Raw genomic sequence first — 23,241 nt, 5'->3', positions numbered from 1 at the left:
CTATTAGGGAGAGACCTACTGTGAGTTATGTGATGTAAAACTATTAGGGAGAGACCTACTGTGAGTTATGTGATGTATAACTATTAGGGAGAGACCTACTGTGAGTTATGTGATGTAAAACTATTAGGGAGAGACCTACTGTGAGTTATGTGATGTAAAACTATTAAGGAGAGACCTACTGTGAGTTATGTGATGTAAAACTATTAGGGAGAGACCTACTGTGAGTTATGTGATGTAAAACTATTAAGGAGAGACCTACTGTGAGTTATGTGATGTAAAACTATTAAGGAGAGACCTACTGTGAGTTATGTGATGTAAAACTATTAGGGAGAGACCTACTGTGAGTTATGTGATGTAAAACTATTAGGGAGAGACCTACTGTGAGTTATGTGATGTAAAAGCTCTCAGCCTGCTAACAGGTGTTAGCAGTCTTCTGGTCCTATATCCATCTACGTAAAAAAAAATATCTAGTTCTCATTTTATATTTAATTTAAAGCTTTTTCAACTATTACAGCGGTGACTCTGTACAAGTGCTTAACATTAGACACAAGTTGGCCACAGATCTTACAGACTTGTGGTCCTGTGAGACATCTGTGAGAACTCACCCAAACCATCATGAAATGCCAGATTTAACAACTCTATTCTGTACATAGCTCACAGCTCTACAGAACAGAAAACGTCTATTTAAAAGTTTGACAAATATTAAGAGGCCATGAGGAATAATCCATAACGTTCGTGATCACTTTTTTGTTCCATTAATTTGTATTAATGTTCCCCAAATTAAATAAAAACAAATTCAAAATGAAAGTTATCTGGAAATTTATATTCAACAGTATAATATTTTGTCTTTCTATATTGCTTCATGATATCGTATCTCTGTGCTTCGTCAGATCTGGGGCAGCAAGACTGAAGATAAAATGCCTCGGAATTCTCCTCCAATATCCTGCTATCCTGTTGGATATCAAGGTTGACCTCGTCTCTTATTTCAGGATAGCCTCTTTTCTCACCCTGACCTAAACTAGCGCTCTCGTAATAGACGTTCACAAGCTATTGAGACCGTTTCGGGGTTTCATTGCACCGGACATTCGTACAGACACAGCATCTGATAAACCAGTGATTAAATCAAGCTGATATACCTCTAAACAAACGCTTAAACGTATTCAGGCGAATAGCAGGCGGTCGTTCGTCTCCCAGTTCCCAGGTGCCATAGAGAGGACGCTGTCATCTTCAGTCGTGACAGTATACCAACAGTATTACTGTTAAACTAATCCAACAGGAGCCTTGATTAGGGTTCGAACCTATGTACTGGGCGCGCTCTAGTCGACTGCACCGCCACAGTCGACTATGGTTCATTGATACATCACGTTAATGTGTTTTCTCTGAGTATTACTGTTGGTATACTGTCATATACCAACAGTATACTTCGCACTCGAGGTATACTGTTGGTAGGGTCGAGAGGAAGGGGTCTGTATAAGAGTATCACCATAACAGCGTGTTGTACGTCTTCTGATCTGTCCAATTAGACCCTTTATAAGACAGTTTGAGAGTACGAAATCTTCCTCGTGTGTGCCGTGACTGAGCTCAAGGCAGAATCCGCTTCTCCTACACTCATCTCGGGGCTCATATATTTTCCCTCATGGGAGAGGTGAGGAAGTACTCAACCTCCTATGCTGAGGCGAACCAGCCAAAGACTGTCTACAGGGAGGGTCTTCCACTGTCCGAGGGGTCTGTTCTCCCCCCCCCCCCCCACAAGGGTAAATAGGTGGCACCTGTGATTTCCGCAGTAAGGGTAATTACACAATCCCCCCCCCCTCTTGCTCACTCCCCTTCTAATCTAGCCGGGTGGTGTGCTTGGAGGCGTAAGGTAGACAAATCCAGTATAATTATTGCTCCAGTATAATCACCTATTGTAATTGTCACGAAGCCCTTGCCAGCACAAGGGGAACAGAGAACCAGTGTGTGTGTGTGTGTGTGTATTTACACACTGTGTAAATTGTGTGTGTGTGTATATTTACCTAGTTGTATTCACCTAGTTGTGCTTCTGGGGGTTTGAGCTCTGCTCATTCGGCCCGCCTCTCAACTGTCAATCAACGGTGTGTGTGTGTGTGTGTGTGTGTGTGTGTCTGTGTGTGTGTCTGTGTGTGTGTCTGTGTGTGTGTGTGTGTGTGTGTGTGTGTGTGTGTGTGTGTGTGTGTGTGTGTGTGTGTGTGTGTGTGTGTGTGTGTGTGTGTGTGTGCGTGTGTTTGTGTGTGTGTGTGAACCAGTTATCTTACTCTCCAGGAAGCCCTCAAAATAATTAACGCCAAACGTGAACAAAATGGCTGCTCAGTAATTATTCTCCTCTTGACCCATGTTGTGGAAGCCAAGCGCCTGGTGGGGGGGGGGAAGGTTATCACGTGACTATTCTTCTATTATTAGTGCCTAGGCCTATATCTGTCTTGCTGATTTACATCACTGTTCGTGTATATATATACTCATACTCATTATAAATCCATTTTTTGTTGTTACAATACTATATCTACTAGATTTATTGAGAAAGTTTCTTGCTGATTCTACTAGCCCTGATGGCAAAGTTCCATGGCGAGTTAACTATATCCCTGATCTACCAAGTTCCGTGGCGAGTCTGCTTGGAACTTTGGCCAGCAGGGCTACTGCTGTGTTCAGTCTCAAAACTTTGTAAATACACTTTCAGTTCCTGCTTCTTACCCCTTTTCATCTCCATCCTTCCCCCCCCCCCCCCCCCCTCTCTCTCTCTCTCTCTCTCTCTCTCTCTCTCTCTCTCTCTCTCTCTCTCTCTCTCTCTCTCTCTCTCTCTCTCTCTCTTTCTCTCTCTCTCTCTCTCTCTCTCTCTCTCTCTCTCTCTCTCTCTCTCCCTCTCTCTCTCTTCCTCTCTCCTTCTGACCCCCAGACCCTTCACGTGCCCTCCCTCTTCCTTCAAGGTTCCCTACATGTACTAATACCTTCTTAAGGTATTTGTGTTCCTCTTGGAGTAGAAATTTTAATGTAGGGGTGTACAATGCATTTTTTTGTAAAGGGAGGGGATGAAATTCCACGCATGTTTCCACTCTCCTCCCCACCACCCGTGTCCTCTGTGTGTCTCCTTCCACCCCCCACCCGTGTCCTCCCATGTGTCTCCGCCCTCACCACCCGTGTCCCCCAATGTGTCTCCTCTCCCCCCCTCAGAGCCCCCCCCCTCCTCCCCAGTGAGTTACCCCGTCTCCCTCGTAGCCCGATCTCTCCTCGCCAGGTCGTTAGCAAGTCCATCAGGACCGTCTTTGCATCTTAATTTAGCTCCGATGAAAACATTAAAAGATGGGTTGATCTCTGAAGAAGTTTAAAGAAAGCTCATTTTGAGACAGAAAGAAATATGGAGAGAGAGAGAGAGAGAGAGAGAGAGAGAGAGAGAGAGAGAGAGAGAGAGAGAGAGAGAGAGAGAGAGAGAGAGAGAGAGAGATGAATCCAATGTAAGCATCCAATGTACTAGCGCTGGGTTTTATACGATACTTTGACCAGTTACATCAGGTTGTTGTTGTGGCCAAACTGCAAGTATTAATCCTCTAAGACACTGTTGGACTTCCAGTCACAGACTACATTTTTCTGCCTTTAACTCTAAATGAAGAATTGTCTGAAAGTCACTCAGTGCTGGAACACCAAAGGGAAGTATGCTTGGCCTCCTTTATTTATTTAAATAAAGGAAATGCCTATTGTTACAATGCTCGTAAAACATGAACATAGACGTAGATGCTGTTGCTCGCAATAGACAGTATGATGAAACAGACGAGAGACGGGAGACGATGGTAGAAAAAAAGGCATTATTTGTCAGTGATGTCGTGGATATCTTGAAGTGATGTCTGGTTTTTTTCCCTGCTCTTGAGAACCAACATGATGAGCCTGGCCAGCATGGCAACCAGGGAATGTACATTATTATGGCGACTCTCTTTCTTCTCGACAGCAGCGGCTGCAAAACTTGATATTGAGCACACGGCTCGCTTACAACCAAAGGGGTAAGCGAGTCAACAGCTCTTTGCTACTGGGGCCGAGTCCCCACAGGGAGTCGAAATATGACATTTTCTTACTCCATAGCAGGGGAACAGATACCTCGATATCAGTCAGCCGTTGTGGGCTGCATACTAGAGAATGGTCTCTCGTCGGTTGGCTGCTCGTCATTTGAGTCCGTGGATTCAAAACGAAGAATCGACAATTTCACGGGACATGGCCAGGTCGGCAGAGCGTCGTCCTCGCTGCTTGCAAGGTCGGCGTTCGAACCGCAGGGATTCAAGTGGTCTGCGTATCCCAACAACGTGCAAGATTATCAACGTCTCTCATTGATGATTATTATGGCTAAACTGGTGTTATTGATGCTGATGATGTTTGCTATTTAAACATTTTCTTCTATTTCTTATCCCTTAAAGTTAACTTTATTGTGTTGACGGTATTTTGTGTTAATAATGTGTTTATTAACATATTTATTTTGCGTGTAGATTGTTCTCATGTACTGGATATATTCTCTCTCGTATTCCCAGTAAGAACAGAGATGGGGAATATTGTCGCGTTTGTCCTATTCCCAGTAGGAACAGAGATGGGGAATTTCCTCCAGAAATGGATCTCCCCCTCCCCCTCTACCCCTCTCCGTCTTCCCCCCCCCTCTACCCCTCTCCGTCTTCCCCCCCCCCCTCTACCCCTCTCCACTATCTTCACCAGTATCTGGTATCAGTCACCTGCTAATTAAACTCCTGACTAGAGACAGCCAGGTAGGCGCTAGTTCCCCATGGGTCTCCTGCCTCACGTCCTGTCCTCGTCTGTCAATGTCACACTCCGTCTGCCTGACTGTCACTCACTGTCTGGCCTGTTAGGTGTCTCACTAGTAGTGGACATCTACAAGAGAAAACGGGACAGTTTTCTTCAAATAGTGCCGGACCAACCGGGCTGTGGTGGGCCTGCGGGCCGCTCCAAGCAACACAGCCTGGTGGACCAAGCTCTCACAAGTCAAGCCTGGCCTCCGGCCGAGCTTGGGGGAGTAGAAGAACTCGCAGAACCCCATCAACCAGGTACAATCCAGGTTGCTGGCTGTCGCCCTGTTTGGCTTACTGTCTCACCGTCTCGCTCTTCGTCCCGTCTCTGCTGTCTCTTTATTAGTCCTTTGTATCACACAAAATTTATTTACTACTTCGTTTGTAAACACCGGATGTTTACAGCTCTTTTCCCATCATATTAGGATTGATTTTATGAATACGTTATTGCAAAAGATAAAATATTTACAGCCAAACTGTTTCGCCTTCGCCTGTATTTGCTGGCATTCAAATGAGAAGCACACACCATTTTATATGAAACCAAAATCATTATTAAAAAAAATCGATAATAATAATAATAATAAATGTAATTATATCAACAGTAACCAAATAATCATACCAGAGTTATTATCCATTATTTTGTTAAATTAGTGTAATATTTTTTTCCACTGTCACTGGCGCAAATTATTTGATAATTGTGACAAGAATAATTGTATTTTTTTTTTTTTACACTTCAGCTATATTGGGTTTGTTTTTGTATGTAATAATTGCATTAATGCAATTATTATATTCAATTACAGAATCGTTGAAACAATGTTTCAACGTGTGATTAGGTGTGATTAGGTCATGGTCTGAGTGTGTTTGATGAAGCACTCAGGACTCCTTATCCTGACCCCTTTTCAGTGCTATATAGCAGTAATGGCTTGACGCTTTCCCCCAATATTTTATATTATATGGGAACACCCAACACAAAGGGTTCGAACCCTCATCAGGGCCCTTTGTGAATTTATCCAAATAATAATAATAATAATAATAATAATAATAATAATAAATCACAGTAAAGAAAATCATTATTAACAATAACGATATTATAACACCGGAAAAAAATAATATAAACAAGCCTATATAAACTAAACCTCACCAAAATATATATATATCGAGTTGAATCCTGTGTTTCCGCAGCGACGTCAATCTTCATAAGTTTGGAAACACATTAACTAATACTGTTTTTCTCTCCTATTAAGCAGGAAGGTCACACGCAGTTCCGGGCCCTATTTTCACGAGGCTGTCTGTCTTAATTATGCGCAGCTTAAGGGAATATATATATTTTTTAGGCTCCGTTGTTTGTACCTCCTTTGTGTGGCGTATTTTACAAAATACAGTGTTTCATGTAATATATATATACGTACATATGTATGTTTCACTGGATATGAGTTCATATACCTGGTTTATTATTCCCTGGTTTACAGTTAACTTTATCCCTCTGAGTGCTCATCCAGCTTGGTTTAATTGGAAGAGGATAATCCAAATGTCATCTTTGTTCAAGGTCTGTTAAAAGAACAACACATTGACCGAATAATGCACTATACCTATTATAATGGACACAACGTTTCGAACCTTCGAAAGGTTCATTCTCAAGTGAGGAGGAACAAGATATGAGGAAATATCTGATTTACAACACTGGGAGATTGTAATTTGCAACAAATTATACTAATGAGTTGCAAATTAATCCATTTACAACAAATTATAATCACAACACTAATTTACAACTAATTATACATGCATAATTAAGTCAGAGGAGAAAAGTGAAAGAGGAAGATTAGAGGTAAAGTGAAGTGATGAGTCAATTAACTTTGCATACAAAAATAAGTCAGGTAATTGGATAATTGGGTAATTGTAGGTCAGGTGACCGCAGTGGGCAAGGCGTTTTGGGCAGTAACGTCATTATTGACATTTTTTTTGCATTCCGGTCATGACCTCTCTCTCTCTCTCTCTCTCTCTCTCTCTCTCTCTCTCTCTCTCTCTCTCTCTCTCTCTCTCTCTCACTCTCTCTCTCTCACTCTCTCTCTCTCACTCTCTTACTCTCTCTCATGGTGGATAACGTGAATAATTCTGGCATTTGCGAATAACCGTTTAATATAATACATTATATAGTTTATTTTGTATTCTTTTAGTCAACCTTGAATAATTGTTAATTGGAAAAACTTCTTCCAATTAAACCAAGACGAGAGAGTACTAGTTAGAGATATAGAAGCCTTAAACAAGGAAATAATCAACACAGAATGTGCATTCATATTAAATGGCTTCTAAATGAAAAAAACCTCCGTCTAAAATGTCTAAATGAAAACCCCGATGGCTAAAATGTCTAAATGATAACCTGCTGTGAATATATACAAACATATGTCGTACATAATAGCCAGAACTCACTATTTGGCCTAGTATGCAAGACCCGATTCGCCTAACAGGTAGAGTGATTTTCGTTTTCAATGTTATTTTTCAATTTGGTTTATTTGAATTAATATTATTATATTATATTAGACACATGAATTTGGTTAGACTTTGGTTAGGTTAGGTTTGATTAAAATATCTATGTTAGTTTTACCTCAAATAAAAAATTAAATTTATGTGTAATATAATAGAAAGCTTTATCATTCCATAAAAAAATGTAGACAAATATATAATTTCAGGAAAACTCGGCTTATTAGGCAACTTTTAATTGGCAACTATTACTAATTTAGTGATTTTGTTAAATAATTTGTTTCATACTTTGAAAAGTAAACATTTGCCTTATACTTTTCAGCAGTTTGTTATGCTTTAGTAAATGTGGAAAATAAGAACATTAGAATAGAGGAAACTTTAGAATGCCTATTGGCCCATACGAAACAGCTCCTCTTTATATAGAAATAAAGCTAAATGTCTAACCTACTCTTGAAACAATCTAAAGATTCCAAGTTAGTCTGAGTAACCTGGAAACGTCCAGAAACCTACAACCTTATTCCTAGAAAAGCATTTCCCAAACTTTTCAAAATCTAAAGTCAACTAAATTGTTATATATACCCCCTGTTTCCAGTTATATTTTACGGCAATATATTTAGCAATCCATTAATATCTTTCCCCTTGTTAAACCCTATCATCCATCTGGAGACTTCAGTCGTGTCACTGCTGGTTAATTAAGCTTTTAGTTAGTTTCTTCATAAGTCAGGTTTGGAATCCATTTGTATTAACATTGTACCTCGCACCTTTCTCGGTGCTCGTTCAAGCAAACTGTTGTTCATTCTAAAGCCCTCAGACTGAGCCGGATATAATATAGAAGGGGGGTCCTAAGCAGGGCGGAATAAGACTGAAGAATAACATTTGATGCATTATTGCTATAGCTTCAGGACGTGGATACCTTTTTTTCAATTGAATTCAGTTTTTCAATTTTTCGTGAATGCTGTTTTTCAATTGACCATTTTGATAAATTTTAAATTTTTGAATTGACATTTTTGGGGTTTAGGGTCCAAACAAATCATTACTTCCAGATCGTATTATTATTTAAATAAGTTTTTTAATAGTTTTTTTATTAAATTAACGCATAATGAATTTTTTTAACCGATTTAGGTAAAGTAGACCCTCTGTTAAATTGTTTAAAAATCGGATATAGAAGATGATGTTTATTATATGTTTTTTATGTAAATTCAGAACTCGTCTTTGCATAGAACATATATTTTAGTGATGGCTGTATACATCTTGGTGTGAAGTTCTGGAGAGCAACATAGTGTAATGAAGGTGAGATTATACTGCCAGAGGCTGGCGCATCACTACCTCAGATTATGTCATATTATCCTGTTAGGCCCTGTGAGGGGTGAGGTGGCAGGGGTGAGGTGACAGAGGAAGGTGGCAGAGGTGAGGTGGCAGGGGTGAGGTGACAGGGGTGAGGTGGCAGAGGGAGGTGGCAGAGGTGAGGTGGCAGAGGGAGGTGGCAGGGAGAGGTGGCAGAGGGAGGTGGCAGAGATGGCAGGGGGTGACAGAGGGGGGACACAGAGCGTAGAGAGGAAGGGTGGAATGGGAGGAAGGGGTTGATCTGAAAGATCACAAGAGTTGCAGAGCTGGAATAGAAAGTGAGGGGTGGAGGGAGGGAAGAGCCAGATTGTTTTGGTAGAGACTGGACCAAAAATAAGACATGAAAGAGAAGCCCAGAATTTTTTTTTAAAGGAGAAGGTAGGGGGAGAAGAGGAAGTGAGGGATGACTAGGTATCTTGCCTTGCTTGACCATGTTCCCTCCCCCTTGCTTGACCAGGTCCTCCCCTTGCTTGACCAGGTCCTTCCCTTGCTTGACCAGGTCCTCCCCTTGCTTGACCAGGTCCTTCCCTTGCTTGACCAGGTCCTCCCCTTGCTTGACCAGATCCCCTTTGTCATATAAGAGTACACTTACTGTTACAACTCTCTTTACATTCCCCAGAGTCCATATTTCCCCGACATCCCTTATTCCCAACCCCCATGAAAATAATTACTAATTTTCGCGTTTCCACGTCCCTCTCAAAAGCATTCCCTATCTACACCAGGCCGCTTCCACCCACCCTTGTCTTTCCTAGGGTCCCCCAGCGTAGCCAGGGACCCCAGCGTAGCCAGGGACACACGTCACTGTAAATGCGGAAGAAAGTTGTTGAGAGGAAGGACAGCCAAAAACGAGTGGTAATTAAAACTCCGTTCAGGTGAAGCGGACGAGATATTGCTGCGTTGGTATGTTCGGCTTGGTAGGAAGCTGGAAGGGAGAGAGGTAGATTGGCAGAGGGAAGAGGGGCGATGACAGGAGAGAGAGAGAGAGAGAGAGAGAGAGAGAGAGAGAGAGAGAGGAGAGAGAGAGAGAGAGAGAGAGAGAGAGAGAGAGAGAGAGAGAGAGAGAGACACTAGCACAAACACTGCCTCATCGCTGGCGGGGTGACTGCCCCCGACCACTGAGTAACTGCACTCCTCCCACCAATGTGTCTCTCTCTCCCTGGCATGTGGTGCCCTCTTTTCCACGACAGCCTCGAACGCAGGCCAGTGACATAGTGGCTCACTTCCCACCGCTGTTTCACCGCTCACACAACGGTGTACTCACCACTGTCACCTGGTGTTCGACACAGCATCCCAAGTGGGACAAGTACACGAGTTGGAAAGACAGGCAGGAGTGTCAGGTATGATGGTCCACTGATGTTTGTCGTTGTCCACTGAATAAGGAAGTGTTTAAGTAACTGAAGACCGACTCACAGTGAGGGAGGAAGAATCCTCATGAATGTAGAGGTGCTTCAGGTGGCGTCCCACAAGGGGGTCGATGCTGGGAACTATTTTATTGCTAATGTACCTGATATTCCTGAGAGGATAGACGCCTTTGAGGTTGACGCAATAGAAGAATGGACAACAGGTTGATCGTTTTGTTTCTTGCAGTTGATTTTTGTCATTTCTGCTAACAGTTGGTGTTTGCAGCTTGACTTAAGCGCTATATAGACTCTGGTTCATCGTTCGGCTTTTGGAGGTGTTTATCTAGTCACCTCGTAAACACAGAGGCTCTTAGTAATTCCTCATATATTTAGAGATCGTGACTTGAAGAGCCTTCGACCCTTCACGTTCCCATGGCACTCTCTTTGTGTACCTTTTGCTCTTTTGGCTTGTGAGTGGTTCTTCTCCTGCTTCATCCCTCCTGGTTTCGTTCAGAATTATTTCCATATGCAGGTTATGAACCAGGCCTTCTGTTATTTGGTTTAAATATAAATTATGACGTATCTCTCGCCTAAATCTCATGAAATGTAGTTTGAGTTTTTTAAATAGATTTTGGCAATAAAAGTTTTCTACGCCTTCTCCAGGTCAGCATCTTAACGAGCCTTAAATGGGGCAGTTTATTCCATCCTTAGATATTACTAGTATCTTAGAAAGTCACTATGGTATCCGCACCAATTTTTATCCAGCCTGCCCCGTATCCTACAGGTGTCACAATGACTTTAGTTGACTGTATTAAACATGTACGAAGTTTGACGTGACATCACCGTGTCTTAAGTTTTCACTTTACTCTGTAGGAAGGTTGGAACACCATTTCTGACCTAGCTACGACCCTCCATCACTGTTCCACCACTACGACCCTCCAACACTGTTCCACCACTACGACTCACACTGTGCACCACCACGACCTCACCAACCAACACCACCACCACACACCATCACCACCCCACAACCACCCACCACCCTTCCAAGTCCCAAGAGCAAGCCTGGAGTGATCTTCCTCCAGCACGTCTAAGCTGGTTGGGGGATGAGATATTAAGCCAATTTCTCCTCCGCTTTTTCTACCCCGTTGGCACGAACGACCTCTTCTCGCTGACACGGAAAAGACACACACACACACACACATTATATATATAATGTTTTATATATAACTAAAGATACTAGGCAAATGATTGGTTACACATTGGAGTGTCAGGGGGGGGGGGCAATGCTGGGGTCTATTTTCAACAAATTTCATGATGCTTATTTTCACAAAGGGTTAAGAAGATTATTTGAACGTTAAGTAGGTGGTGAGGGGTTTATAGGGATGAAACGCTGTCAGATGGTCCATTCTCCAGACAAAGATCATGGGAGTGACGCTCTCACTGCACCTGTCTCCTTCTTCTTCCTCCTCCCTCCCCCCACTGTCTATATCTTCGGATAACCCTTTCTTAGTGCAAAGCTTCTTAGCATGTGAGTAATCCTCTTACCAATGGTCCACCAGGGCAGTACCTACCCCAGGGTAGTAGTCCACATGGACAGTGTCTACACCTGGGGAGTACCTAGCCCAGGGCAGTAGCTGTACCAGGGGAGTACCTAGCCCAGGGCAGTAGCTGTACCAGGGCAGTACCTAGCCCAGGGCAGTAGCTGTACCAGGGCAGTACCTAGCCCAGTGCAGTAGCTGTACCAGGGCAGTACCTAGCCCAGGGCAGTAGCTGTACCAGGGCAGTACCTAGCCCAGGGCAGTAGCTGTACCAGGGGAGTACCTAGCCCAGGGCAGTAGCTGTACCAGGGGAGTACCTAGCCCAAGGCAGTAGTCCACATACCACATGAGGACAAAATGCGACACAAAAGCTTAGTAAAATATGAAAGGATAGCGGATTACAAATTTACCCCAAGTCTTTTTCTCAGTGGAAATAAAAAAGCATGATTGAAGATTACCTCCAAGATTATATATATATATATATATATATATATATATATATATATATATATATATATATATATATATATATATATATATATATATATATATATATATATATATATATATTATTGTTCCTTACGATCGCCACATGAACATGTCTCCCGTTCACTATGTGAATTCCGGAATATGTTGTATCCAGCTTTCCATCTGTGGCTATTTTAATCCTCTTCATTCTATGAACGAAACGCGTGCCGGGTTCATGACTGAATGTTTTCTAACAAATTCTGTTTACCTCTTTGTGGAGAATGTTCTGTGAATGTATAGACACACACACACACACACACACACACACACACACACACACACACACACACACACACACACACACACACACACACACACACACACACACACAATTTTGTGTGCGTGTGACTACACACGCTAGTGGGTAAGGGAGTACCTAAGCAATAGGAAGCAGAGAGTTACAGTGAGGGATGAGACCTCAGATTGGCGAGAAATCACCAGTGGAGTCCCACAGGGCTCTGTACTCGAACTTATCCTGTTTCTGATATAAGTAAATGATTCCCAGAGAGTATAGACTCATTTCTCTCAATGTTTGCTGACGACGCCAAAATTATGAGAAGAATTAAGACAGAGGAGGACAGCTTGAGGCTTCAAGAAGACCTGGACAAGCTGCAGGAATGGTCGAACAAGTGGTTGTTAGATTTTAAGCCGAGCAAATGTAATGTAATGAAGATAGATGTAGGGAGCAGGAGACCAGATACAAGGTATCATTTGGGAGATGAAATACTTCAGGAGTCAAAGAGAGAGAAAGACCTGGGGGTTGATATCACGCCAGATCCGTCTCCTGAAGCTCATATCAAGAAGATAACATCAGCGGCATATGCCAGGTTGGCCAACATAAGAACGGCCTTTAGAAACTTGTGTAAGGAATCATTCAGAACTTTGAATACCACATATTTCAGACCAATCCTGGAGTATGCAGCCCCAGCATGGAGTCCATATCTAGTCAAGCATAAGACTAAGCTGGAAAAAGTTCAAAGGTTTGCCACCAGACTAGCACCCGAACTGAGGGGTATGAGCTACGAGGAAAGACTACGGGAATTAAACCTCACGTCACTGGGAGACTGAAGAGTTAGGGGAGACATGATCACCACATACAAGATTCTCAGAGGAATTGATAGGGTAGATAAAGACAGATGATTTAACACCAGGAGCACACGCACTAGGGGACAGAGGTGGAAATTGAGTGCCCAAATGAGACATAGAGACATTAGAAAGAATTTTTTCAGTGTCAGAGTGGTTGACAAATGGAATGCATTAGGAAGTGATGTGGTGGAGGCTGACTCTATACACAGTTTCAAGTGTAGATATGATAGAGCCCAATAGACTCAGGAACCTGAACACCTGTTGATTGGCGGATGAGAGGCGGGACCAAAGAGCCAGAGCTCAACCCCCGCAAGCACAACTAAGTAACTAGGTGAGTACACACACACACACACACACACACACACACACACACACACACACACACCAGTGTACCACTGCCTCTGAAGACGACAGCGAACTGTGTAAACTATTTACTCTACCGAGGGAGTGATTTACCTCGAGTTTACTTCGTCCATAACTCAGGACAGTGAGCAAATATTTACGGGCATCCCTGAGTCCTCGTTTGGGGGAGGAGGTGGGGAGGTGGAGGGAAGAGTGAGGGGGGGGACGGGAGGAGGAGGAGAGGGTGAGGGAGAGGGAGAGGGAGAGGGAGAGGGGAAATGATGGGTTATAGGGACGTTGTGAAGGAGGGAAGGAAGGAAAAGAAAGAAGAGCACTCTCCCTTGTGTATATTGTCTTACCAACTCACATTTCTCATGTGGGTTGAGGAGAAAACCCTTGCAGTTTCTCGTGAATATCTCTCATCCTCATTCTGTCTCCCATTTGTTGTTCCATCCTATTTTATTTTCTCTCTTTAATTTTTTTTGGTTTATTCTGCAGTTTGTTAATCTGTTATTGCTACTGTGTTATTTGTTGAGGTTTGTTGAATCAGTGGTTTTTTGTTTTCAGTTTTCTTTATTTCTTGCTTTGTTAGTTTCCACAGTGTTCCCTTTCACTCTCTATAGTGCCTCTTTTTCCCACGTGCTTGGCGTCCGTTTCTCTTTCGTTTGTTCTGTTCTCTCTGTCTGCCTCGCTTCTCCATCTTTCTCTCACCTTACCCCTTCGTTCATTATCTTCCTTTACCTTGCTATCTCTCTCTTTCTCTATAGCTGATATTTTATCTCTGTCCCTCAGAGAGAGAGAGAGAGAGAGAGAGAGAGAGAGAGAGAGAGAGACAGACAGACAGACAGAGACAGACAGACAGACAGAGAGAGAGACAGAGACATAGACCTGGACATAAACTGTCTTAGCCTCTCTTTGTCTCTCCCTCTCTCTATCTTCCTCTCTCTATCTCTCTCTCCCCCTCCCCCTCTCTCTCTCTCTCCCAGCCCGCGTACCCTCATAAAACACCGGCCAGTAATGACGGGACCCGGTTTGAGGCTCCTTACCTCCCCCTAACCTGTCACTCCAACAGGCAGGAACTACACAACTGGAGTGCACAGTAACTTGCTGCTCAAGGACGCAGCAGCGGACCCTAATTCCCCTCCAGCGGCAGACACTTACCAGACTTACAAGCTTCAGCTGCGCCGCCAAAGCTTCTCAACACCGAAGTTGTCCGACGCTCAGAACTGATTCTATGGACTTCTGTGTAAAACTTCGGTTTCAACTCTCTTTTTAACCCTGTCGTAGCTCAGTCGATTAGGGGATGGGATGCTCCCGGACGCAGGGTCGAATCCTCGTCACGGCCCTTGTGGATTTGTTGATTCTATGGATTTTTCTGTACCTTTGGAACGGATGAATGCAGCTTATTTCGTTCACCTGGGCTCTTGAGTGACTCGAAGCACTGACCCACACGAGTGTGTGATGCAAAAGTTATATCTATTTCAGCTTTTACTGAACGCAGCTTAAATATAGGAGAACTTTGTTTTTTATATACATTATACTTTGAATACATCAGGTGGGATGCCATACAGGTGTGGGTGTATGGCACAGGTAACCTGGCATCTGTCCTCATGCCAGGTAAGAAGCTGAAGCAAATTAACGTAGTTTACCATCCAAGGAGGGAGGGATTATCAGGGGGAAAGCACTAAGCCATTACGAGTGTATAGTACTTGGAAGGGGTCAGGATAAGGATTTGAGATGGGACGGAGGGAAAGGAATGGTGCCCAACCACTTGGACGGTCGGGGATTTAACGCCGACCTGCATGAAGCGAGGCCGTCGCTCTACCGTCCAACCCAAGTGGGTGGGCTTCCAGAGGCAGGAGCTTGATCTTAATAATAACAATTGTACTGTGGAGTCCGCAGAAACAGATCAAGCGGCGTATCAAGCTTATTAAGCTGAGTTTGGATCACCAGAACAGCCGCGGCAACTGTGGTTTAAAAACTACAACAGCCAAATACATTGTACGTCAGTATGGCATATCCACTATTGCATCATGTTCTCCTCTCTTCACAGCCATTTTGTATTGTCTATATGCCAATACGTCCCCCCCCCCTCGTCGCCATATTGTGTGTACTCACCTGCCCTCGTCGCCATATTGTGTTCCCTCACCTCCCCTCGTCGCCATATTGTGTGCCCCTCACCAGGCTCTCCTCCTCCCCCAGGCACAACGACCTGCCGTGGAACATCAGGAAGTTTATGCACAACAAACTTCACAGCTTCAACTTCACGGCCGAGCTCAAGAAGCTTCGTCCTTGGTCGCGTTCCTCCTGGTCCCACACCGACCTGCCCAGGCTCAAGGAGGGCAGGGTAGGTGCCCAGGTGAGTCTAGGTGGTGTGTAGGTGGCCTTGGTGACCTGCCCAGGCTCAAGGAGGGCACGGTAGGTGCCCAGGTGAGTCTAGGTGGTGTGTAGGTGGTCTTGGTGACCTGCCCAGGCTCAAGGAGGGCATGGTAGGTGCCCAGGTGAGTCTAGGTGGTGTGTAAGGGGTCTTGGTGACCTGCCCAGGCTCTAGGAGGGCATGGTAGGTGCCCAGGTGAGTCTAGGTGGTGTGTAAGGGGTCTTGGTGACCTGGCCACAGTTGGCGCCACTAACACTGCTCTCCTGCCCACAGTTGGCGCCACTAACACTACTCTCCTGCCCACAGCTGGCGCCACTAACACTGCTCTCCTGCCCACAGCTGGTGCCACTAACACTACTCTCCTGGCCACAGCTGGTGCCACTAACACTGCTCTCCTGCTCACAGCTGGCGCCACTAACACTACTCTCCTGCTCACAGCTGGCGCCACTAACACTACTCTCCTGGCCACAGCTGGTGCCACTAACACTGCTCTCCTGCTCACAGCTGGCGCCACTAACACTACTCTCCTGGCCACAGCTGGCGCCACTAACACTACTCTCCTGCCCACAGCTGGCGCCACTAACACTACTCTCCTGCTCACAGCTGGCGCCACTAACACTACTCTCCTGGCCACAGCTGGCGCCACTAACACTACTCTCCTGGCCACAGCTGGTGCCACTAACACTGCTCTCCTGCTCACAGCTGGTGCCACTAACACTACTCTCCTGCTCACAGCTGGCGCCACTAACACTACTCTCCTGGCCACAGCTGGCGCCACTAACACTACTCTCCTGCTCACAGCTGGTGCCACTAACACTGCTCTCCTGCTCACAGCTGGTGCCACTAACACTACTCTCCTGCTCACAGCTGGTGCCACTAGCACTACTCTCCTGCTCACAGCTGGTGCCACTAACACTGCTCTCCTCCTCACAGTTCTGGGTCTCCTACGTGCCGTGTGAGTCTCAGCGCCTCAACGCCGTTCAACTCACCATAGAACAAATTGACCTGATCAAGCGCCTCATTGACCAGTACCCAGACGACCTCCGCCTCGCCACTTCCGCCGACGGTGAGTCTTGGGGTCACCTGGGGTCAGGGGTCAGCGTTGGTCAGGGGTTAAACGAGTGTGAAGGGGTATGCTGTAGTCAGAGGTCACCTAGAGTCAAATGTCACTTAGTAACTAATGGGGATTGAAAGTTGCAAATTGTGTTTAATTGAAGGGTCGTATGGATTCATGGGTCAATTGGATTTATGAAGCCATTTAATGTTAACTGTATACAGGAGGTCAGCTGAGGACAATTACAAAATTGATGCAATCGTTAAGTTGGTTTTAAGGTTAAGTTGGTTTTAAGGTTTTAAGGATTATGGTCTTAAAACCATATTTTCATGGTTTTAAGACCATCATCAAAGACCACTTCGAATTAAGGCCTGTTTAAGACAAAATGCCAAGCAGCGTCAAAGAATTTTGGGGAATCTAATATCATCCGGGATCAGAAGCCAAGTGCGATCAAAGAGTACTGAAGGGTATTAAACGAAGATTCTTGCACGTAAACACAGACTTCGACATCTCGATGCCCTTTGACCTCGTTGAGGTCGAGATGGGGGGGAGGGGGAGGGGTCAACACAGTTTCACAACACTATATTCGTGATGGTTTAAACAATTAGTTATTATTTAAACGTTATACCAGTTGTTTAGGCCATCAAGAATAAGTATTGAAACGCTATACTAATTGATCAGGCCAACAAAGGGGGGCTGAGCATTTCAATTGCATAAATCAGAGACAATTAGAAATCATTAATTAATAAAACAAAATAAGGGAGACAGAGGCTATGTGAAACCTGAAATTATTAAAATTATATTAAACACTGGGGAAAATTATTTATTATCGTGCTTTGTTAAGCATTAACTATATCTATACGAAGATATTAAGGCACGTGTATGTAATTAACTACACGAGTTCATTCTAATTATTTAGAATGTCAGCTGTTGTGGGTTAAGCAACCCTTGACGGTCGCTGGACACTACTCTTTATGGGAGCCGGATACAGCTGCCCTCAACATGGGAGCCGGATACAGTTGCCCTCAACATGGGAGCCGGATACAGCTGCCTTCAACATGAGAGCCGGATACAGCTACCCACAACATGGGAGCCGGATACAGCTGCCTTCAACATGGGAGCCGGATACAATCGCCTTCAACACGAGAGCCGGATACAGCTACCAACAACATGGGAGCCGGACACAGCCGCCCTCAACATGGGACCCGGATACAACCGCCTTCAACACGAGAGCCGGATACACCCGGCGTCAAACATTTACATCAAAATCCACGTTTTGTAGACAAGTGCTAAATGACAGAAATTAAATGCAAATGGAATTAGTGTTTCATCTAATTATAAAGCAATTGGGTTGCCACCCCTAACCATGCATAATTCATCCTAGCGCACGTAACCGTTCTGCCAGGGTCCGACGCTGTCGCTCGAATTAATATTTTGTCCATTACCTTGCTAACTGCTCTAGAGGAGATACCGTTCTCTGTGGACAAAAGTTATAATTACGGATCTTTGGGAAAAGTGCAGAGACACGATACTTGGATTATATATATATATATATGCAAACAAGCCTGAATGGTCCCCAGGACTATATATATATAGGGGTGTGAGTTTTCAGTTATATATATATATATATATATATATATATTATTAAATATGACCGAAAAAGTAAGATTAATAATTCTAACACGAATTTTCTCAATCTTTCGTACATTTCTTTTCACTGCTGGTGGTAATTCAAAAATCAATTCTCCCAAATTCATTTTTATTTCTAGTCTGACGCGACACTTGAGCGCGTTTCGTAAAACTTATTACATTTTCAAAGACTTTAGTTTACACTTACACAACTGAATAGAACTTACACATCTCCGATTTGTTTATATCTACATTTGAGTGAGGTGGATGGGGTGAGGTGGTATTAATAGGGTATTAAATTCATCAACACAAGACAGAACACGAAACAATGGGTATTGAATGGAAGTGATTGTAGAAAGCCTATTGGTCCATATTTCTTGATGCTTCTATATTGGAGCGGAGTCTTGAGGTGGGTAGAATATAGTTGTGCATTAATTGGCTGTTGATTGCTGGTGTTGACTTCTTAATGTGCAGTGCCTCGCAAACGTCAAGCCGTCTGCTATCGCTGTATCTATCGGTGATTTCTGTGTTGTTTACTGGGATTTCTCTGGCGATGGTTTGGTTGTGGGAAGAGATTATATGTTCCTTAATGGAGCCCTGTTGCTTATGCAACAGGGGTCCATTAATTCGTGTTAGAATTATTAATCTTACTTTTTCGGTCATATTTAATAATATATATATATATATATATATATATATATATATATATATATATATATATATATATATATATATATATATATATATATATATATATATATACGGGTTTCCAATCCCAGCAAAACCTAATGATTTGGTATCGGGAGAATTCTTCATGAGCGAGTTGGAGGTCCTCCTTATTAATTTATCATTTTTGGAGTATTTTCTGTCCACCGTCTATCGGGACACTACGACAGTGACTATAAGACACAACCATTTACTAAAGCAGAAAAATAGAAGTAAAATTCAAAACCTTGAAAAAAAGACTAGTGTTGTCTTTGTCTTGAAATGCCCGCTTGGGAGCCACTTAGGTCCAGTGATCCTAATATATAGGCAGGACGGTGATCTTCTCATTTGCCATTCAGGTCAAGTAGGGAGTGTTAAAGTGATAGGGAGTGAACACATTTAGATTTTGTTTTAGTTTTCTTTTAATAAATTAAATTTGTTATTAATTTGCATTTTATTGTTTCCATTTGGTTATGTGTAAACTTGTCCTGGTCACGTGGTCCACACGAGGCAGAGTTGCATTGGGCGCCGATTCTAACATCGGATCGGAATTCATCATCCCCATCTAATTAATTCCACACTCAAGTTTCCGAGGTTATAAACTACTAGTGGGGATCAAGCCCCAAGGTTGATTAATTAGCGTGATCGATCCAGACCTCGATCATTGCTCTGTAGAGCTGGTCTGGTGGTGGCAGCATAGAGGCGACTCTAGGGTTTTGCTCAGGGCTTAGGTCACGTCATACTGGGTGTAGAATCCTAAGTCGGTCAATCGTCTTTAGGACCACGTGGCGTGGAGTTGGCTTTGGTAAAAGTTTTGGAGTCCCTTGGTAGAGAATAATAAGTAAGAATACGGGTAGAGGGAGTAGAAAGAAGGAAGTAAAGAGAGAGAAACCCTAACCCGTGTTACAATATAGGCAGGACGGTGATCTCAATATATAGCCAGGACGATGATCTCAATATATAGGCAGGACGGTGATCTCAATATATAGGTAGGACTGTAACATCTCTTATAAGAATTCTTACAGTGCACAAACAACAAAGAAACCAACAAAGATCACATCGTTTCTACACACAACGAGACCTCCATCTGAGAACCTGATCACTACCATCTAAGTAAATGAGTTGTCCTAACAAAATTAAAAGCACTATAATGACGAACGTATTCAACAAAGATAATAAGGTCAGCGAGACAGTAAAGGGCAAATTATCAAATAATGTTATACCTATGTAAACATAACTTGTTAAAAACAAGTTTGAATACTGAATGAGTGGTTGAGGAGGGAGAAGGAAGAGGCAAGAACTCTATATATATCAGAGGCTGGAGAAACTCGCCTCTTAATTGGAGGAACCACAAGTGGACGTCAACAACAATGGGAGCCAGGGAACGTTTGGACAAGTTAATGGAGTCGAGCGTCCAAGAAAAGGCAGCAAGCCCAAGGTAGAAGAAGTGAGTAGAGTCGAGTAGAGTTAAGGGGGAACACAGTGGGTTAAGAGGACAGACACTAGTTACCTTGCGCTCTTAAACTGCTACAAATTAACGGAAAAATTATTTAATAATTTAATTCGTATAATTTTTTATTAAATGTTTCATGACCCCTTATCTTTTTCACCCATAACTTTTAGGTAAAGAACTGAAAGAATGACAAGAGTCGAGGACTAAAGAATATAAAAAAAAAGAATCCTCACACCTGTATTCTTAACTCCTGATCCTCAGAATACTCTAAAATCAGTGTAGATAGCCCCCTGTTCTTCATGATAGCATGGCATCAGTATAGATAACCCGAATTGTATTTATGGTAAACTGATATATTTCTTCGAGGAGGCCATGAATATTGTATCCACATTTAAAGGCTTCTCAAAGTATATTTACATTAACTTAACATAAATTTTAAGGTCAGCTGAAGCCGAATCAAATTTCATTAATACGCTGGAAGATTTTTATTTAAGGTTGATGATGATAATGATGAATATATGAATTAATATTTATAATAATATTAATTAAATGAATATCATACGATAAAATATTAATAATAAATAGGAATAATTATATTATTTTTAGTTGATTTTAAAGTAGAAATGTTGATAAAGAAGAAAAAGCCAACAATAATACATTATATATATATGTATATATTTATATATATATATATATATATATATATATATATATATATATATATATATATATATATATATATATATATATAAACTCAAATACGACGAGAATTCATCAATCACAAAAGCTCCCAGCCTCTTCCTCGCCATTATCGAGAAAACGTCCAGAGAGTGAAGGGATAACCTCGGCAATGTTGGGTGGTGAGGCGTGGTGCTTCTTTAGGATAATAGTCTAGTGTTACCTAAAATGTTTCACTACAGAATCACGTTTTTACGCTCTAAATACGCGTCCCCGTTCACCCACCGCCACACAACGGGGGTCTCATGGCTGAGTGGACAGTGCTCGGGGGTCGTAGCCCTAAGGGCCCGGGTTTGATTCCCGGCCGAGGCGGAAACAAATGGGCAGTTTCTCTTTTACCCTAATGCACCTGTACACCTAGCAGTAAATAGTTACCTGGGAGTTAGACAGCTGCTACGGACTGCTTCCTAGGGATGTGTGTATGTGTGTGTGTGTGCGCGCGAATGTTAGAAATATATGTAGTAGATATAGCAGAGGAAAATAGATTGGTTGGAAAAGCGGGGTCCAAGAGCTAATAGCTCGATTCTGCAGACACAAATAGTAAATACACACACACAGACAGACAGACCATATCACTAGCAAGCATCCCCTGCTAGTTGCTAGAAGGGAATGGAACTATCAGGAGAAAGCGCCAAGCCATTACGACTATATAGCACTGGGAAGGGATCAGGATAAGGTTTTGGGATGGGACGGGGGGAAGGAATGGTGCCCAACCCCGTGGACGGTCGGAGATTGAACGCCGACCTGCGTGGAGCGAGACCGTCGCTCTACCGTCCAGACCAAGGGGTTGGGCTGCTGGTTGCTAGAGAGACTGATCCGAAACAGGTTATTAGAACACTTAGAACAGATGAACGTTGTCTCAAGACACCAGCACAGATTTAGTGAAGGAAAATCCTGCTTGACAAACTTGCTGGAGTTGTATAACAAGATGACAGCAATCAAAGGATAGAGAGAAGGGTGGGCAGACTGCATATTCCTCGACTGTCAGAAAGCATATGATACGGTCCGCACGAAAGACTCCAACTCAAACTAGAGAGACCTGAGAGTGGACATAACCCCATATCTGATGCCAGACGCCCACAGTAGCAGAATAAAAACAGCTGCATATCACATACTGGCCCAACATCTGTGTATCCTTCAGATATACGGAGAGAGGAGCTTCCTGGGCCTTATATAGAGCGAAGGTGAAACCCACTCTTGCATATGCATCCCCACCATTGAATTAGCCCTTACATGAAAAAGGTGAAAGAGAAACTAGAAAAGGTTAAGAGATATGCAACAAGACTGGTTCCCGAGCTGAAAGTCTTAAGCTTTGAGAAAAGACTGAGAGCTTATACCACCTTACCACACTGGACGAAAGGAGAGATAGGGGGGATATGATTACATCATATAAGATTCTAAGGGAAATTGACAAGTCAGACAAATGAGCATTTGTTCAAAGCTAAAAACAGCAGAACAAGGGGTTGTAGATGGAAACTCCAGACGCAAATGACGTCATAGGAACGTCAAAGAAGAACTTTTCCAGTGCTAGAACAGGAAACAGAACAATACGTGGAACAGGTTAGACGAAAAAAAGTCGTTAAAGGTAGTTCGATCCAAAGTTTTCAATGTAAATATGATAATAACGTGAGAAATGATTCATTGCATTAATCTAAGAACGTTCAGAAGGCGGGGCTAAGAGCCTAGCTCGACCCTGCAAGCACATCTAGGTGAGTACACACACACACACACACACACACACACACACACACATATTCAGAAAAACACACACACAGACAGTAACACACATACAGAAATACACCCTAACCGAAAACAAACACACACAGGTATACAGAGAGA

The 23,241-nt window shown here is 43.1% G+C and overlaps 1 protein-coding gene across 1 annotated transcript in view; it reads left to right on the top strand.

The window, feature by feature from the left end:
• The window catches only part of LOC123756619 (dipeptidase 1), a 140,780-nt gene that overhangs the window by 60,738 nt on the left and 56,801 nt on the right, over nt 1-23,241 (top strand). Inside the window, exons 3-4 of the mRNA XM_069331430.1 lie at nt 15,649-15,805; nt 16,757-16,889. Coding sequence (XP_069187531.1) covers nt 15,649-15,805; nt 16,757-16,889 — 290 coding nt within the window. The remainder of the gene's footprint in view (nt 1-15,648; nt 15,806-16,756; nt 16,890-23,241) is intronic.

This window comes from Procambarus clarkii, chromosome 26, assembly GCF_040958095.1.
Source record: "Procambarus clarkii isolate CNS0578487 chromosome 26, FALCON_Pclarkii_2.0, whole genome shotgun sequence".
Lineage (NCBI taxonomy): Eukaryota > Metazoa > Arthropoda > Malacostraca > Decapoda > Cambaridae > Procambarus > Procambarus clarkii.
The sequence above is the reverse complement of the archived record's forward strand: the minus strand, read 5'-3'. Positions and strand labels throughout refer to the sequence as shown.